Source organism: Aulostomus chinensis, chromosome 1 (assembly GCF_037954235.1).
Source record: "Aulostomus chinensis isolate RoL2024-O1b breed Wild chromosome 1, RoL_Achi_v1.0, whole genome shotgun sequence".
Taxonomy (NCBI): Eukaryota; Metazoa; Chordata; class Actinopteri; order Syngnathiformes; family Aulostomidae; genus Aulostomus; species Aulostomus chinensis.
In genome coordinates this window covers 65384092-65397559 of record NC_141320.1, presented here as the reverse complement: position 1 = coordinate 65397559, position 13468 = coordinate 65384092, and the positions used below count along the sequence as shown (strand labels likewise).

Below are 13468 nucleotides of genomic sequence, written 5' to 3'. Positions count from 1 at the left end.
CCCACTTAAGGCTCTTTGAGATATCTTCAAGTCTGGGCTCCTGGGCCGTAAAGTGACCTCTAATGGATGGATTAGACCAAGTCATTCACTTCAGAGGGCACACAAATATACTTCAGGAGTGTATTAGATCCATTTGAAGCTTACCCTGATCAAATTATTGCATTAGACCGGTCAACTTATCCAATTAAAGTTGTAAAATGCACAGCTCTCACCCAAGCGAGACGGCAGATCCTGAGGGCGTTTGGAGGGTCTGCGGGAGGCTAAACCCTGCCTACCTCCTCATCGACAGAACAAGACTCGCCACATACTTCAGCCCAGGATTACAGCCTTTCATCTCGCTCAGACTGCCGGCAGCACACAGGCGTCTTTGAGGCTAGATACGCCTTGTAGTAACATCAGCAAGGCACAGATTTGTAAAGCTGTTTCCCAGCTTTGTGCTCCTGTGGTCTTTTTCCTCTCTTGTGTATACACTCACATATTTTATTTTCACTTAAACTTGGCGTCCTTGCAGGAGAGCAAGGACATTTTCTTCCGTCGGTTTCCCCTAAATTGAGGAGTCTTAAAAGTTCAGTTGCTATAAATGAAGAGATTACTGGCTATAGGATTTACATCAGTAAAGGACATTAAACAGAAAACAGTGGGTCTAATAGAGAGCAGCTCTCAGAATAACAATACAACATCTCAAAGCCAAGCACGTCTGGTCAAGCAAGGACAAACGGACAGAAATACTGGATGGCTGCAGGACAAAATTGGTCTATTTTCCATTCTACCCCGCAGGAATATTCCCTCACACAAAGAAAGTCTTTTACTTATTGCCTGTAATCCCTCAGCCAGACACACATCCGACCTGACTCCATTTTCTATCTCTCCCATCTCTGAAGCACTGTTGCTTTATGAACATGACAAATGGCTTATTGATCAGCAGATGTCATCGCTAATGTCCTTTGGCTGCAGCTGCATGCCCCATGCAACCTGTCCTCAGCTCTGTGGCTGTCCAGCTGAGTCCCCTTCCTCCCCCATCACACTCACCCTGAGTGGGGCCTCCTCATCCCTCCCTGTCCTCTAAGGTGTGGAAAGGGTTACAAACAAACACCATCTGCTCTGGCAGGCAGGTGAGTGCAGCTTCAGGACATGTTAACCCAGTATGTCATGTCTGACCCACAAAAAAAAAAAAAAAAAAACCAGGTCACAAAAAGATTCAGAGAAAAACACCAGTTAAAAATGGAAGCAGAGACAGAAAACCTACATTGTTTTAATCCACGGGGAAGATTACACGGTGCCTTGACACAGCAGCTTGTCAGAAAGAGGTCACACAAACTTCACTCGCCGCCCGTCATGCCTTTTAGCACTGCCGAGCATCATTAGGTCCCTCCCAAACGTCTGTCGCCCAGCAAGATGTTAATAAACCTTTTCCTCCAACACTTAAAGGATGTTTCTTTAATGAGTTCACACTAAAACAAACGCGGGTCAGCTGTACATCACGACTGATGTTGCCAAATCTGGATTTGCTCCATCTGATGTTGACACTGTACTGTGGAGCTTTTGTTTCCGTCCGTCAAGGATGTGGCTGCATTGAATAGAAGAAGCGGGGAAGCCTGGCCGGCATCCCACTGGGGCTTAGAGCTCCAGGACTGTCTGTCTTTGAGAGTGTGGATGCGATGGACGATAGAACACGTGCTTTTGACATACAATCAGATTAAGAACTCTCACACTCTAAGGGAAGGAAAAATCAAAGTGTTGGGCATACTTTATATTCAAACCATAATTTGCTTTTAAAAGAACTCATTATTGTCCGATCTGTGTACCTCACCAGTGTGAAACTACCCAATAATGCACTACAATGATAGACATGAATGCATCGGGTCACTGGGTCGTGAAGTAGGGATGCGGAGAACTAGAGGAATGTAAGTGCTTGTCTTTCTCCTCTTGAAGGATTGATGGGCCCCATATTCTGAGGGGCGGAGGGAGACCGCGTCGTGAGATGCTGCCTAACAAGGCGGAGGAGGAGGTTTTTAAGTCGTATTCTGTGTTTGAGCTGAACAAAAGCCTTTGTGTAGTCGTTCATCACTGTCCTGACTCTAAGTTGAACAACACCGAAGTGCAAATTCTGCCTGGTGGTTTGTGGCTTCTGAAAACAGCGAGCTGAAGCTGAATATGCAATGGTTAGCTTACATCTAGATGGCTCTGATAGGGGCAGTGGACCAACCAAACCCTGAGTTGTGCAGCCAATCATGATGTGGGGATGGTTGAGTTTCCACGAATATTCAAGAACTAGAGGGAACTTGGAGAGCCCCTAACTCTGCCAAGGCAACCTCACCCAAACTCAGTGTGAAAAAAACATAATTTTCACTATGTTAAATGGGTCTGCACCAAAATTTCATACACTCTCTCTTGACCCAATCTACCAGACATAAGATATGAGCGCAGGCAACAGTGGATTCAGTCTAGAGCTAGCAAAAGTGGTAAGGCAGAACCGTGGAGACCAGGAATTCTCAGGGGGGACTATGTCCTGTTGACCCTCGTTGCTCCACTGTAATCGGATGTGAAGGACCCCGATAAAAGTCCATGCAATTGTAGTGAGAAATCCTGTCCAGTCTCTTGGAGCCCGTACAGACACGGGTTGGCCCCTTCAGTGGTATCCCGGCTGTTCTCAGAGGTCTTAGGTCACTCTGGGTGTCACTGAAGATGTCATATAACGAGGGGTGGCGACAACCCGGATAGGAGGGTCATTCCTTTACTCACTTTCTTTATTAAGGGGCTCCACGACCTAGTAAAGGGGATGGTCAGTGGTCATCCACCCACCCCCGAGACCCTTATCCCCCCTGTGTCCAACCCCAGCCCCTCTCTGCTCACTCAGGGGGAAAATTACTTTCAGCCAGGGGGAGTACAGCTCCATTGAGATGGAGAGAAGCTTCTACAAAAGAGGGTGAAGTTTAAAAAATTGTCTCTCTGCTCTGTGGGGGCGGTGCATCACTGGACGGGTGAGGATGATAGGAGCAGTGAGGGGACAAGGTCAGGAGATCGGCATCTCCATAAGCGCTTCATTCCCATTGTCTGAGCAGAGGACCTCCATGAGAAATGCCCTCAGTCAACCCCACACTGGGCCTGGAGTCTCCCCATTGTCTGACACGTTTTAGTGTTCTTCCAACACAAAAAGCATTTCTCAAGAACAGCTTACAAAGCTTGTCTAGGGCTCAAAACCAAACAACATTGTTCTGCTGCCTCTGATTGGGAATGGATTGCAGGCAGCTGCAGACATCCTTAGGCAATAAAACATCTGCCCAAGAGTCTTGAGAACCTCTTACCTCCTGACATTTCGACGCTCCTCTTCAAGCTGTTTGAGAAGCTCGTCAATGCATTTGTTGGCGTCCATGTATTCCTGCCAAGAAAGAGACAAGAGAAGCCAAGAGTGAGCAGCCGAGTCGACGTGCAAAACCCCAGTCTGAGCAGAAAGTTAAGTGGAAACACAGGCAGGCTTCAACCAAGGTTTCCATCTTAACCATTATCAACTGAGACGAATAACAACAACCGTGACCAGTCACTGATCAAATATGTGATGTTTTCATAAACGTGTAAAGAACAGCGAACCAGAACTACAAGCGTAACTCCAGGGGCACCTCTGGATAACTTCTAACGGCTGGCCCAGAAGCCAGCCCAGCTGTGTAATGTCAGCTGGGAATAGCCCCACACTCCAAAACGTGCGCTACTGAGTTACAGCGGACAGAATGAGCTAACGCTAAGAGCAGAATGGGGAAAACAGATGTCGGGAGTTCTGGGCTATGGTCTAATGATTTTCGTGGTCCGACTACATAAAGCAGAATCAGGCCACATAGACGCACGGTTGATGCTGTCAGACCAGAGCGGAGGGTTGCGATTAATTAATTAGACGTCGGTTTGACAGCTCACGACGCATCCACCGGGCAACGGTTATCTCCCTGGGACAGATGCACTGCATTGATCCCCAGGCAATCTGGTCATGTGCTCTCAAGGTGCAACTGAACAAGACGATGTCACCAAGCCAGGAGAATCTGCAGCTTGTGTTTGTTTCTCTGGTTCAGCCATGAATTCTTTGCTTGTACTCCCGCTAGAATAGAAAAAAAAATGTTTGCGTGCAGCTGTAGGTTCTCCTGCTGTGCTTATTATTTCATTGATGCATTAAAGCCTTGCTTTGAGAGGTTTCTTTGAACCGTTTGAATGTTTACAAGAGGAACTGTAAGATACTGTATATCACAAGCTTCATCATAAACAGGCTACTATAAAAAATGCTGTTTTAGCCTTCATTTACTCCAGCTGAATACCTTTGACTGGTTCTGACCTCCTGGTGACACGCCTCCAGGGCCTCGCAAGACATCAAGAACCGCTGTTATCACTGCATAAGCTTTTTTAACCTGTGGCCTTGAGAGCAAACTTGGTGGAGGCCAGATGTTCCCAAGCTGCTGGAATAAATACGGTACGTTGTTTAATCTCCTCCTGCGTCACCTCCCCAGAGCAATTATGGTACTTAATCTCACATCCCAGTATCAAAAACAGCGAGCAGCTCGCGCCGATGCCAGCAGAACATGGCAGGAGCCCAGTTCCCTGCTGAGTCGCCAGTCAAGGGCACTCTGGGTGACCATTAGGCAAATAGGGCTGTCGCCAGAGCACGACAACAAATCGATGTGGAACAGCATGGTGCTGCATTTTTCAATTTCTTTCATACTTGCATTATATTCCCACGGTATTACAACAATATCCCTTAATACTTTTAACATCTCTTCCATTATCATCATCATTTAATACCATTATTTCTGACAAATGTTTGGAAAGCAACCAGTTGGAGCGTCTAACATCAGTGGCTTGGAGCCATCTGTTAGTCTCGGAGTGTCACGCTAGCACCGAAGCTAAAGGACATTAGCACAAACTTAAATTTACTGTTGGCTCAAACAGAAGGTCACATTTTGCATTCGTCCTCACTGCACCGACAGACAGCTGCGACCTCTTTTGCAGTAAACAGGTTCAAAAACACACACACGGTGAGCAGTTACTCAAAGGTTTGGTGCAGCATGAGGTGACAGGCAAAAGAAATATGCAAGAAAAGTTCAGATCTTTCATGTAGTCAAATAAAATGTGTGACTTCTCCCTCAAGTAGACAGAAGAAACTGTCCTGGGTCTGTCTCAGAAAGACCATTAGCAACACGATCCCGTAATGATTAAGGCCCCTGCACAAAGGGGGACCTTCTTCGTGAAAGGCCCCACATCAGGGGAAATATTTACAGGCCACATCAAACATGAGGTAAAGCTGTCTGAGTCGTGTTGTCATCGCGCAGACCTCTCCTAATGACAGGGCACCGCAATAATCCCCAGCACACATACAGGAATGCAGAGAATGCTTGTTGTCATGTGAAACGGGAGGGTATTTAAAGTCGAGATTTAAAGCATGACTCATGTATGTTATGCCGCGTGTTATATCTTCAGACAGGCATTACTTCTGACGGTTTTACAGCGCCAGTGAAAGCTGCACCGTTCCCACGAGGCCCAGGTACTCACGTGTGGACTCAAGTGGAGAAAAAAATAATAATTTACAGACCCCAGACTTTATCGGAGGCATATTTCTCAGGGCAGAGCGGCTGTTAAAAAGAGTTGTAACTATGTTATCACCTTTAAAGGAACAAAAAAGTGTTAAATTCCTAATTTGTTCTCCTCAACACAAGAAAGCCTAAATCTCAGGAGGCTGTTGGCGATTCACGTGCCCTGTTCCACGTTCCAGAGCACTGGGGGTTTTCATCTCATCATGCAAACAGTTGCAGTTGTGTGGGAGTAGAATTCACCGCAGGAGCACATAAAGGTTTACAGAAATAACCCTAAAACAGTCTTCCATTGCCGTGCAGTGCAGACTCCTGAATGGCGACCTTTGAGTCAACTTCAATTGGGTTGTTTGCCAGAACAACAACTTAGAATGAGCTCATTCCTTTGTTCCCTCAAGATTTTTTTTTTTCTTCCCATCAAAATCTGGGCTACATTTAAAGGGTTAATCCTGAGGAACATGCTCCCCGTAGACCAAGCAGAAGAAGCCAGCGAAGAGAAGATGGGGGATCCTCTTTCGCCCTTGGAACTTCGGTAGCGGTCAAAGCTTTTAGAAAAATGACCACATCAGCATCCAGCTCCGCCCAGGAGCTTTGCAGGACCCTAACCCTAGGAGTGTTTCTACCCAGACCCAGGAACAGAGGTGGTTCCTACAGTTGTTCACCCTAAAAATGTACCTTTTGCCAGTGTGGACAGGCCGTTTTGCTGAGCGAGGCTAAGCTCAGGTTAACCTCCCAGCAAATGTGTTTGCTGATCCTCCTGCTCCATGACTGCAGGTGCTCACTAATGTTTATCCGGTCATGTTTACTCGTGCGTGAGAGCATTTGATAAGGAAGCACTCAGACGCTGCCGAGGGAGAGACCCTCCCCGCCATGTGCGCGGTTGGAGTCCCATATCCAAGCCCCTCCAACTGCTCGTGTGCCTTTATGAAATTTTAAAACACGAGCGCCGTCGCCCCACCGAGGAACAGGGAGGGAGAAAAACAGGGCTGGGTGTGAAGCCACATAAACAGTCCGACAGACTGACTGCAATCTGTTTAAGATTAATGGTCCAGATTTTTCAGTAATAAAACATCAGATGCATTATTCATCCGTATGAGCCTCGCAGAGGACGCCCTGCTCTTTCACACATTCTTGAAGATTAGAAGGGATGGAATCACGTCCTAGACTAGCGTCTGGTTCCTATAGAGGCCTCTTTGGAGCTGACTGGAAAAAAAGAAATAAAGCTTAAGCGAGATGAAACATGCCCTAGCTGCTGCTGAGGTCAGAGTGCATCCACCAGCTCGATGTGTCCAAGGACCAGAGGCTGCAGGTACAGATAAGACACCTCGTGGCTGGTCTGCAGCCTCTCGGGGAATGAAACCCAGCTAAGGTCATGACCTCTCTCTTTCCCCTCCCCTACACATCTCTGCTCACCACCTGAACTTGACGGGAAGGCGAGCGTCCACACTGGCTACTGCAGGTCACACGTGTGTGTGTCTTTTTATGGCTAACATGAATTATGACAGTGGCTTTTTCAACCGAAGCTGCAGCAGAGTTCCTCCGAGTTTCTGCCTGCATGAAGATTATTCAGCATCAACTTATTCCCATTTGCCAGTGTAATTTATAATGAGTGATGCTATCGTAGAGAGGTAATGAACTAATCACTGTGACTAATTGTCTCTGGGCAGATTTCTGCAGCCCTCCCTCCACCTGTATTGATACTCTGGTTCGTATCAGCCAGCCGGGGAAGAATTCATTAGTCTTATCAGCGTGCTCTGAGATCCTGCACCAGTGATCCTTCAATCATTATCCCAATGACCTGCTGTCACAATCTCAAACTCTCATATCCTCCACGCCACGATAACCTGGCTGATAACCCGGCTGATGGCCCGGCGTAAAGGCCGACTCATTTGTTGGCTTGTTTTATTTAGAAGATGTGACGGGAGGATTGGGACGTGATCCGGATCCTTTATATTGTGCTGAACTGAGGAGCTGTTTCCTGCATCACAATGAGTTGATTAATTCATAAAGGAAATTGTTTCTTGTCTGTTTAGATGATGGAAGAGTGAGCAGGGGCAAGGTCATGACCTCTACTCTCTGTGGCTTCGCAGCTCTTCTTGAGGATCACCTGACACATAAACTATCCGTCTATTGCGCCAAAGACGAGCCGGCTGAGGGGTCGTTTCTGGGCGTCAAGCTAATTATCGGGATAAACTTGCCTCTGTGGCCTTCAAAACTTTGAACTGAATCACTTCCTGGAATGATTCCTTCACTTCTCAGTTGAGTCTGGGCTTCTTGAGCAAACTAGATTCATCGAGTGCAGATCCTCTTCACTCATTTCTGCTTCCCAGGGAAAAAAAAATTGGAAAAAAATGACCGATATCAGTCACACTCACACACAGGCAAGCCCACCACTGCCTGGTCACTGCTGTTCTCTTGTTGGCAGGAGGTTAAACGCTGAACTCGTCACGCTCTCATGTGTTCCAGTCCAACTCGGAGTCATCTGCTGTGTCCTGAACACCAACTGATTCAAACAGTAGAGATCCGCCGCGCCCATCATCTGCATCATCAATGATCCATTCCTCAATATTCACCTTCTCCATAATCAAATCAAGCTTTTACCGTCACCGTCGATGACCTTTGCTCAACAAATGCAGCTGGAGCACCAGGCTGTACCCTCCCCTGACTGACTGTGGTGGCGGAGGCTAACACAGTAGCCTTATTGAACAGCGGACATTCATGTAACAAATACCTCCAGTGAGCAGGATATTCTTCATCTGCCTACCTGCCCCGAACGCAGGAGTGTCAGGGAATATGGATTACCTGAGCAACAAAAGGGAGTCTGTTCATCATCTAACGGGAGTTTGGGTTATCTGATGTTCCTCCTCCAGCAGCACCTCACGCCGGGCCCAGCCCAAACATCAACACCTCGCCACCGACAGGAATCCAAATCCCTGCAGATTATCTTTCCAAACATTAAGATACACTCAAATAACCCCTCCTCTGTTTGGGCTCCTCTTCTGCTCTTTGGCTTCCACAGAGCGGACCATTCATGCCTGCTGGGAACAGTGGCTGAGCTGTTCCTGGTGCAGCTCTCACAGGGGAGAGGTGAAAATGTAGCCGAGGAGTGAAATACATCAGATTTGACGTGGCTGCTTGATGCTTCCCGCGTGGACGACACTGCAAACGCGTGCATTGATGGTGATGCTGCCATTGTGACTGAACTTCCTACAAAAAAGCTGTTGCGTATTTCAACACATCAGGGAGGAGCAGTTGTGAAACGTTGCTTTTGGAAATAAAAACAAAATGCTGGTACCAATGTTTCCAGACAGGATGGAAATCTAGGAAACAGGGACGCGCACAGGGGGTAGAAGTCTGCCTGCGCCCCCATTTTACAAGCCTGGAGGTTGCTGGGTTTTATTATCATCCGGGGGCCAATATTCAGCCAGGTGTAGTTGGGAGCAGGAGGGAGAGAGGTGATGACAGAAGTGAAAAGGAAACCTGGACCTGCCAACGCAGAGGAGCTCGGGGGTGGGTGGATGCTGCTGTTGGCGAGGAAGAGAGCGCCGGTGCAGAAACGGATCAGAGAGTTTACAGAGAGAGAGGGATGTCCAAATATAAAGAGAAACAGAGGGAGTGAAAGCTTCCAAGGCTTTGAAAAGTCAAAAAATGATCCGGTGCGTCTTGCTTTCGCTCACCTAGCTGCAGAAAGCTTCGTTAACTGTCAATAAGTGCATAGATAACTGCTAAGAAATGCATTAAACCACCTTAATAAAACAAGAGCTTGGTAGAGGACCAATTCAAGTTATGTCCTCCAGTCACTAAACGTGTGCGTGATGCCACTCACACTTGTTAAGGCGTGACAAGCATCTAACGAGAACATATCAGGGCCTTGGTACTTAGAAATGAAGCATGTCTAGCGCAGCAGTTATCTCTGCTTTTCTAACTGGGGAACACGGTGAGGTCTCCGGACTCTCAAACGTCGCTTTCTCCATCTGCCACCGAACGTTACACACTGTAAAAGTCCTGCTGTCTAATCAAGAAGCCTCCAAACATCACTCAACCGCAGGAAAGTGAGAACACTTTGAAACCAGACAAAAAAAACAAAAAATCTTTGGAAAGTGACGGGAAGGGGCAGATCAGAGCCGAGTGTTGATGCTAAACAGATGTCGGTTGGTTCACAGGGGGAAGTCGGGCTTCTGTTTATGCAGGCTTTGACAGACGGGCGCCACACCTAACCGAGCTGGAGAGCGGCGAGCGTGTTCCTCCGGCGTCATGGGCCCCGCATCGCTCACCCTTCCAGCGCGCTTCTGGACTTGAGGCTAGCGCTGGCTGACAGTTTAAATGTTAAAACATCCCAACCCATCTTATTTTATGAGCCTAACTGACGACACCGAGTGAAATCATCACATCTTTCTACAAAGTTCAGCTGAGAGGACAGGAGGGGATAGCATTCCAGGTAACAAATCAAAAACAGCAAACACAGCTCTCCCTGTGACCTCCGCGCACGCACCTGTGTGTGTGTGTGTGTGTGTGTGTGTGTGTGTTTTAGAACAGATATCTCTAGCAGGAGACGTTCTGTCAGGATTCTTTGACGTCTCTCCTGCTTGAGGCCTCAGCTTTATCACAGCCCCGCTCGGTTTAATCCACAGGCTGATTTACTGGCCCGGGTCTGTCTGCGCGCCGAGTCGGCCGTCCCAGGTGCCGGGCAGATGTGGCGGCGAGCGCTGCATTACTGCAAGCATTAATGTCAACTTTTGATTTCCTTTTCTCTCTGTCTTGCCGCCACAGGGGCGGAGATTGCCCCTGCGAGCATGCGAGCATGCGAGGAACCGTAACCCGGCAAATGGTAATGTGACAAGAGGATGGAGTCTGTTTGTGCACCTGTCATCACCAGACCCACCTGTGCCACTCACACTTATCAGATCCACACTGACAGACACGGACGGAGCCACAGTGGTGAACGCGGGGGAACCATATAGGAATAATAATGAGAAAAGAGATGGGCTCCGGTGACTTTTGACCTCTACAGCAGGGCCGAGTGTGATGATGATTCCTGTGGCCATGAATTATTTCAGGGGGCGATCATCATATTTTTACTTGACTCCAGACAGAACGTGGGGGCGGCGGCAGCCTCAGGGCGACCAAGACAGGCTGGCGGCCAAAAGGTTGCCTGTTTGAATCGGAGGGCTGACTGCAAGAAATTTGCGGCGGGGGTGCAGATGGAGTAGCCAGCAGACCTGTGTGGGTGGTGTAAATCAAGGTACCCCACACACACACGTGCGCACACACACACACACGCTTCTATTGCTGTAAGTAAGAATGTCCTGGATGAACCGTTTCAAAAATATATGGATGCAGCTCATTGTCACCAGGACATTTGAGCAGTGTTGCAGTCTAGTTACAAATATCTGAACCTATCATGTCTCTAATATCCGTCTCCATGTTGATTCTCCAACCACCGGCCTTCCTAGCAGGTCGTGTGGGAGAAGCGTGACTAATCAGAGCGATACATCCTGACAGCCTTGTGCCAACCGGGAGTGGAAAAGAGAGTTGGTGAACATCGTGGCGCTGGTTTGAAAAGGCCAACTGGATCAGGAATCAATGCGGGAATCGATGAAGAAATCAGAGCTGGAAGCTGTTACAGAGTCTCCTCTTTCCCCTCATTTGTAAAAACGCAATCGTGCAAACAGACGGAGGAAAAGAAGAAGGCATGAGTGCAGTCAGGGCCTCGGTGGTGGAGGTCATTCGCCGGCGCTGATAGATCGACGCGCAACAAGCAGCCGACGGTCCAGAAACCGCACGGGAAGTGTTTTTATTCTGTTTTTAAGAGCGTCCCGAACAGACACTTTGCATCTATTTCATGGTTAATGTGAACAAAGAGCTCTCAGTGCAGCAGCTCGCCACACTCGGTCAAGAGAGAGGAATGAGAATTCAGCAGCATCAAATATTTAAATCGAGCCTCGCCGGCTTGTGAGAGGCATCATCGCTGCCTGTTCCAGGTCGGCGAGGAATTTCAATATGGATCCGGAGCCAACCACACACTGTATTTACACAGTTAATGGCACTAAATCCTTGTTATCATCTCAAGTGGAGTCTTATTTTTAGCAGCCACGTTGGTTTTATTTCTTCCAGATGGGCGCTGGAGAGCGGTCGGACATGTTTCTCATTAAAGCTCTCAGACGTGCTGGTGACATCAGTGGACCTCTCTGCGCTCGGAACTTTTTTGAGGCCCCCCGAAAATATGAAAGCGTCAAAGGTCGATCAGATAAATAAATGATCATAACTGACCTCCCGAGCGTCAACCTGATTTAGACGGTGTTTGTTTTGAGATTTCATATCCTGAGACTTTTCAGCACTGGCGATGTCTGAGGATCAGAACGCGATGGTGGCGCTACTGTGGGAAAATGTCGCAGAGCAAGGACCTGAATTTCCTCTGCTTAGGCCAGCTATTTGCCCTTACAATAACAACACTGTTCTATCATTATTATTTGTGTACTCAGCTAACCTTTTTATCTGGGGCAGCCCCCCTTTTAGTAAATGCTCCCGCATTCTCGGAAGCCTCTGGAAGCCGTTTCTCAGCCGCAGCGCTCCAATAGGCTGATTGAAGTGAGGTAGCGGCTTCATTCGGAGGGGTTACAATAGCCAACCCATCAGATGCCCTCTAGCCCTGAAAGCATTACCTTCAGCATGAGCTGTTTACCGCTGCATTGTGCACCACACAAACACACACACACACACACACACACACACACACACACACACTCTAGAGCATTCAGCTTTGTTCTGCCTGTAGGTCAGAAGTCGGGCTGACCACGCTGGTTAGATTATTTATGGAGATGAATGGACGAGCCACAAGACATCCACTACCCGCTGGAACCTGACTGTGACATGTTGTTCAGGAGGGACAGACGCAGGGGAGGGGAAGACAGCAAAGAAATGAAATCATGTGGAATTCATCTCATCAGAGAAATTCAAATAGATTCCATGTTGCTGGAAACTGAATGCGAGCGTTGGACTTCATGCATACATATAAAAGCTACCTATGTTACCATGGAAACACAGCAAACAGCACTAGATTATAGGAATGGGGACCCAAACTCCCCGGTTCGGACGTGTTTAGGGGTTCCAGTTTAATTGACTTAATTTTTCCCTCCACCAAAGGGGAGCCTAGTTCAGAATGAAGTGGCGGATCTTTTTTTTTTTTTTTTTAAACACATTGCAAAATCTGACAATTTTGCAGATTCTCATCAATTTCCTACGATGTAACTTCAGGTTAGAAATCTGCGTGTGATGAAAAATGAGCTGTGTGGTGCAGATCTGGATGAAAGTATGGCTCCAAGTGGGTCATTTATTACTTCCACTCTGGTCATAAGGTGTGTGTGTGTGTGTGTGTGTGTGTGTGTGTGTGTGTGTGTGAGCAGCATAAATCAAAAAGTTGTAGATTAATCTCTTTTAAATTTGGCACAATAACAGAGCAGTATTTCAGACTTGAGGACGAGTTTGGTCCTCACTAGTCAATTTTGTGGTCATGTGACTGATTCCACCGACAGCACAGCCTCTTGAAAGGAATTTTACTCTCAAAAATGATGTTCTAGAACGTGGATCTGTAAATCGCGTTTGGCTGCTGCCAGATGCTTCCATCACTTTTGTTTCTCCACATTATTTTCAACCACCATGAAACATTTCGAAGGTTGTTTTCCGCTCAATCCATCTGACAAAACAGATTTTTAGATGTCGGCTCCCCAGGATGGCGACTGACAGACAAAAGATTTCCGTGCTGGACGGAATCATATTGGCTTTCACGGTGGTTTGCGTGGAAAAATAAATGTTATTTCCTGTATCTGTTGCATCGGGATGTCAGAAGCTGTTACCTGATCACACGTTACCTGAGAACGGATTAATGAATGAAAATGAGGAGCTTT

The 13468-nt window shown here is 47.5% G+C and overlaps 1 protein-coding gene across 4 annotated transcripts in view; it reads right to left on the bottom strand.

Annotated features, from left to right (window-relative positions):
• LOC147272775 (nck-associated protein 5-like) overlaps positions 1-13468 on the bottom strand; it is a 109632-nt gene that overhangs the window by 71952 nt on the left and 24212 nt on the right. For all 4 annotated transcript variants that reach the window (XM_086201297.1, XM_086201246.1, XM_086201263.1 and 1 more), the window contains one exon: positions 3306-3379. In XM_086201297.1, coding sequence (XP_086057423.1) covers positions 3306-3379 — 74 coding nt within the window. The remainder of the gene's footprint in view (positions 1-3305; positions 3380-13468) is intronic.